At 57.7% G+C, this 5,075-nt stretch overlaps 1 protein-coding gene across 1 annotated transcript in view; it reads left to right on the forward strand.

Annotated features, from left to right (window-relative positions):
- Window positions 1-460: 460 nt before the first annotated feature.
- The window catches only part of OPLAH (5-oxoprolinase (ATP-hydrolysing)), a 16,321-nt gene continuing 11,706 nt past the window's right edge, over window positions 461-5,075 (forward strand). Inside the window, exons 1-11 of the mRNA XM_006879234.1 lie at window positions 461-631; window positions 696-887; window positions 1,147-1,246; window positions 1,319-1,442; window positions 1,596-1,791; window positions 2,107-2,272; window positions 2,358-2,496; window positions 2,573-2,640; window positions 2,758-3,023; window positions 3,104-3,216; window positions 3,291-3,461. Coding sequence (XP_006879296.1) covers window positions 461-631; window positions 696-887; window positions 1,147-1,246; window positions 1,319-1,442; window positions 1,596-1,791; window positions 2,107-2,272; window positions 2,358-2,496; window positions 2,573-2,640; window positions 2,758-3,023; window positions 3,104-3,216; window positions 3,291-3,461 — 1,706 coding nt within the window. The remainder of the gene's footprint in view (window positions 632-695; window positions 888-1,146; window positions 1,247-1,318; window positions 1,443-1,595; window positions 1,792-2,106; window positions 2,273-2,357; window positions 2,497-2,572; window positions 2,641-2,757; window positions 3,024-3,103; window positions 3,217-3,290; window positions 3,462-5,075) is intronic.

The following is a 5,075-nucleotide window of genomic DNA, read 5'->3' on the forward strand; positions in this document are numbered from 1 at the left end:
GTTCTGGGGTCCGCTGGCCCGGGGACCCCCTCCCCGGCCTTTCCCTGGGGTTCAGCTCCCGACCCCTCGCCCCGCCGGAGCCTCCACCCCGTCGAAGGCGAAGGCGCAGCCCTGCCTCCTGGGAAGGTGGGGGGGGGGGAGTGAAGCTAGTCCCGCGGGCAAAGGGCTACCAGGCCTGCCATTGGGGAAGCCCTAGAGAACCAGGACCACCGCGGCCCAGCCTAGGGGGTCCACAGCCCGCAGCAGCACCACCTTGGGAAGGCCTGTTCCCAGCGTGGAAACCTGTCATCCGCCTGGGTCATCCCTGCACCTGGACCCCACCTGGGCCACCAGCGCCCAGAGGGACAGGACCTCTGCCCAGCCTCATTTATCCCCCCTGTGGCTGACCCAGGCTCCTCCTCGTTCAGTTCTCCCAGGGCTGCGGGCCGAGGACGCGCTCCTGGACACCAGCCCGAGCACCATGGGCGGCCCCGAGGGGCGCTTCCATTTCGCCATTGACCGCGGAGGCACCTTCACGGACGTGTTTGCCCAGTGCCCCGGAGGCCGCGTGCGTGTCCTGAAGCTGCTCTCGGAGGACCCCTCCAACTATGCTGATGCGCCCACCGAGGGCATCCGCCGCATCCTGGAGCAGGTGGGCCGGGGCTGGCACACAGGGAGGGGCGCGGGGGCTGGGGTCTGACTGTGTCTTTCTCCAGGAGCTGGGTGTGTCGTGGCCCCGGGACCGGCCGCTGGACACTAGCCGCATCGGGAGCATCCGCATGGGAACCACAGTGGCCACCAATGCTTTGCTGGAGCGGCGAGGGGAGCGGGTGGGGCTGCTGGTGACCCGTGGCTTCCGGGACCTGCTGCACATTGGCACCCAGGCCCGAGGGGATCTCTTCGACCTGGTGAGCCCCTCCCAGGGTGGCTTGTGTGGCCCACACTGACAAGGGCCCATGGTCTTGGTCAGGCTGTCTTAGGAGGAGGGGTCACCTGTGATGGGCAGAGCAGAGATTGTCTATGCCCCAAGCCCCTTAGAGCGGACAGTGCCACCCTCCTCTTGTCAACCGCACCTCTCCTGGGTGGCCTTCCTTGGTGGGCCTTTTGGAACATGCTCCCTTGTTTGCGCTGCCGGCCTGGCCAGCTCTGAGCCTGTCCTGTCCCCAGGCGGTGCCAATGCCAGAGGTCTTGTACGACGAGGTGCTGGAGGTGGACGAGCGTGTGGTGCTGCATCGCCAGGACCTGGGTGGAGGCACTCTGGTCAAAGGTGGGGGCCTGCCAACACTGGGGCAGCGGGGGTGCAGGTGTGACCGCCTCTGATGGGATGGGCTTCCTGCAGGCCGCACAGGGGACCTGCTGGAGGTGCAGCAGCCAGTGGACCTTGGAGGTCTGCGTGGGAAGTTGGAGGGACTTCTGGCCCGCGGCATCCGCAGCCTGGCCGTGGTGCTGATGCACTCATACACGTGAGAGTGGGCAGGACACAGGGCAGCAGGCTGGACAGGAGTGGGCAGTGGGCAGAGGTGCCCAGCCTGGCCGTGGTGCTGATGCACTCGTACACGTGAGAGTGGACAGGACACAGGGCAGCAGGCTGGACAGGAGTGGCCTCCTCTCCCTAGGTGGGGTCAGCATGAGCAACAGGTGGGCGTGCTTGCCCGAGAGCTGGGCTTCACCCATGTGTCACTGTCCTCGGACTCCATGCCAATGGTCCGTATTGTGCCAAGGGGTCACACAGCCTGTGCTGATGCCTACCTCACACCCACCATCCAGCGCTACGTGCAGGCCTTCCGTCATGGCTTCCAAGGCCAGCTCAAGGTGAGACCCACCACCATGGCAGCCTGACCAGGCCCCTGCTGGCCCAGGCCTGGCCGGACCCCATATCTGGCTTGATCCCTTACTGCCCACCTGGCCTCCAGTGCCTGCCTGTACTCCCCACTGTACTTCCTGGTCCCCACAACCTGGCCAGCCCCTCACTGTGCCCCTGGCCCTAGCCCTCACTGTCTACCCAGTCTCCTCAAATGACCAGTCTCCTCACTGCTTGCCTGGCCCCAGCAACTGGGCTCCTTCACTGCTCATCAGACCCTCCTGGCCTGGCCACGCCCCTCACTGTCCACTGATCTCCATCTGCAGGACGTGCAGGTTCTGTTCATGCGCTCGGATGGTGGGCTGGCGCCCATGGACAGCATCAGCGGCTCTCGAGCCGTGCTCTCTGGCCCCGCTGGGGGCGTGGTTGGCTACTCAGCCACCACTTACCAGGCCGAGGGTGGCCAGCCGGTCATCGGTTTTGACATGGGAGGTAAGAGGGTCCAGACTGGGGAGGCTCAGGCACCAGGTTGGGCATCCTGGGCTGTGAGTGACCCCTCACTCTCTTCTTACCCCAGGCACGTCCACTGATGTGAGCCGCTATGCTGGGGAGTTTGAACATGTCTTTGAGGCCAGTACAGCCGGTGTCACCCTCCAGGCCCCCCAGCTGGACATCAACACAGTGGCAGCTGGTGGGGGCTCCAGACTCTTCTTCAGGTTAGCCCCCCACCTGTCTGGGACCCTGAACCCCAGCCTCTTCTCACCCCCAATTCCAGTCTTCTCTTTTCCCAAGGTCAGGCCTCTTTGTGGTTGGCCCCGAGTCTGCGGGAGCCCATCCCGGTCCTGCCTGCTACCGGAAAGGTAAGAGCAGGTAGTGCCCCAAGACCACCTCACCACGCTGTCCACTGGTGGACACCTGCCCTCAGCCCCTGTCTCCCGCCTGCCCATACCTCAAGCCTATCCCATGTCCACCTCCAGGGGGTCCTTTAACACTGACGGATGCTAACCTGGTCCTGGGTCGCCTGCTACCTGCCTCCTTTCCCTGCATCTTTGGGCCGGGAGAGGACCAGCCACTGTCCCCTGAGGCCTCCCGCAAGGCCCTGGAGGCTGTGGCTACTGAGGTCAACAGCTTCCTGGCCAACGGGCCTGGCCAGGCCTCCCCGCTGAGCCTGGAGGAGGTGGCCATGGGGTTTGTGCGTGTAGCCAATGAAGCCATGTGCAGGCCCATCCGTGCCCTCACACAGGTACACCCCTTCTGGGCAGCTGGTGTGTGAGGCTGGAGCCAGCAGTGGGAGAGGCGTCCACTGACCCTTTCACCCTGCAGGCTCGAGGCCATGACCCCTCTGCTCACATACTGGCCTGCTTTGGTGGAGCTGGTGGGCAACATGCCTGCGCCATTGCCCGGGCACTGGGAATGGACACTGTGCACATCCACAAGTAAGTGCTTGCCTCATGGGCTGTAGAGGGGTGGCTGCCAGCCTGCCGTCATGGTGGCCACTTTGCTCCCACAGGCACAGTGGGCTGCTGTCGGCACTGGGGCTGGCCCTGGCGGACGTGGTGCACGAAGCCCAGGAGCCCTGCTCCTTTCCCTATGCTCCCGAGACCTTCATGCAGCTGGACCAGCGTCTGGGCCGCCTGGAGGAGCAGTGTGTGGAGGCCCTGCAGGCCCAGGGCTTCCCCAGGTAGGTGTAGGTCGGCGTTGGGAAGCCAAGGACGCGGACTCCCACCTGCCCCCAGCAGGGTTACCACCTACCTCACAGACATGGCTACTAATCTAAAGGCCATTGAGTTTACCATGACTCACAGAGACCCTGAGGGCAAGATCTGTGCCTTGTCCAGCCAGTCTTGTGCCATCCTCACCATCTCTCCTGTGCACAAGACCACTGTTGCAGTCCTTCTGTCCATCTGTCTCCTTGAGGGTCTTCCTCCACCTTTCCCAACACCATGTCTTTTCCACCTCCTAACAAAATGCCCAAAGGATGCTGGCCCCGATTTCACCACCTTTATTATCATTATTAGTATTAATATTAGTATTATTTTTGAGTGTGCAAATTGTCAAGTCGGATCTGACTGGTACAGGAGATTGTCCCTCCTTCTCCAGCAGAACATCTGGTGGATTTGAACCGCGCACCTCTGAGATTGCAGTGCAGCTTCTTGCCACAAGGCCAACAGAACTCGCCCATTTTTACTTTTTTTTTTAAAAATTTTATTATTTTTGTGTGCGTGTACCGTCAAATCAGATCTGACTGGTACAGGAGGAGATTGCCCCTCCTTCCCGGGCAGAGCATCTGGTGGATTGGAACCGTTTGCCTCTGGGATTGTAGTTGCACCATTTTTACTTTTAAGGAGCAATTTGCTTGCCTCCAAGACAAGTAGATTAGTTTGTCCTTTTGATAATAAGTCCATGGGATAATCAGTACTTTAAAAAAATTTTTTTAATTATTTTATTAATTTTAATGAACATTTACAGAGATTTTTGGTTTTCATTCATTCATTGTTGCACTATTTTCTCTACTCTCCTCCCCAGTTTGTTCTTTTTTTCCCCCCCTTGAAAGTCTGTTTTAATTGTCCAATTGCCACAGTGCTTGTCAAAGCCAGTTCTGATTAATCTCCTTTGTCAGTGTGTCCTTGTCATTCCCTATCACTCCTCCCTGAGAGAGACTTCACCCTGATTCATAAGGAAAAGAGGATGGCGTATTCTCTTGGCTACTTCCTGCTGAAAAGGGACGTTGTAGGTTTCAGGGTGAAGATCTTCTCTCACTACTCTAAAGGGCACCTTTGGCAGTAGGAAAAACATAGACTATTATGGAGATTGATTTTGGAATTTAGATGCACTAATCAGTACTTTTCGCAAACACAATTCAAAGGCATCCTTTCTTTTTCTGTATTCTTTATTCACTCTCCAACTTCCACAGTTCTCCAACTTTCAGACAGTTCTTCCTCTTATCTAATGTAGTGTTCATTAAAAATGCACTCTTTTTCCGTTCTCTCCCCAACTCCCCTTTCTTGTCTGTCCTGTTTTATAACAACAGTGTTATGCAATATTTGTCGTTTTGTGACAGATGTTTCACTCAGCATAATGTCCTCCAGGCCCCCCTGTGTTGTGTAATGTTTTACGAGTTCATTTTTTTTCAATGCTGCATAATATTCTGTGTGAATATGCCATAGTTTCTCTGTCCATTCATTTGTTGATGGGCACTTGGGTTGCTTCCATCTCATTGCTATTGTGAATAATGCAGCAAAAAACATAGCATACATATGCTTAAGTCATGGCTCTGGTTTCTTTAGGGTATATT

The sequence above is a fragment of the Elephantulus edwardii genome, unplaced genomic scaffold (genome assembly GCF_000299155.1).
Source record: "Elephantulus edwardii isolate Elephantulus edwardi_28Jun2011 unplaced genomic scaffold, EleEdw1.0 scaffold00003, whole genome shotgun sequence".
NCBI classification, from domain to species: domain Eukaryota; kingdom Metazoa; phylum Chordata; class Mammalia; order Macroscelidea; family Macroscelididae; genus Elephantulus; species Elephantulus edwardii.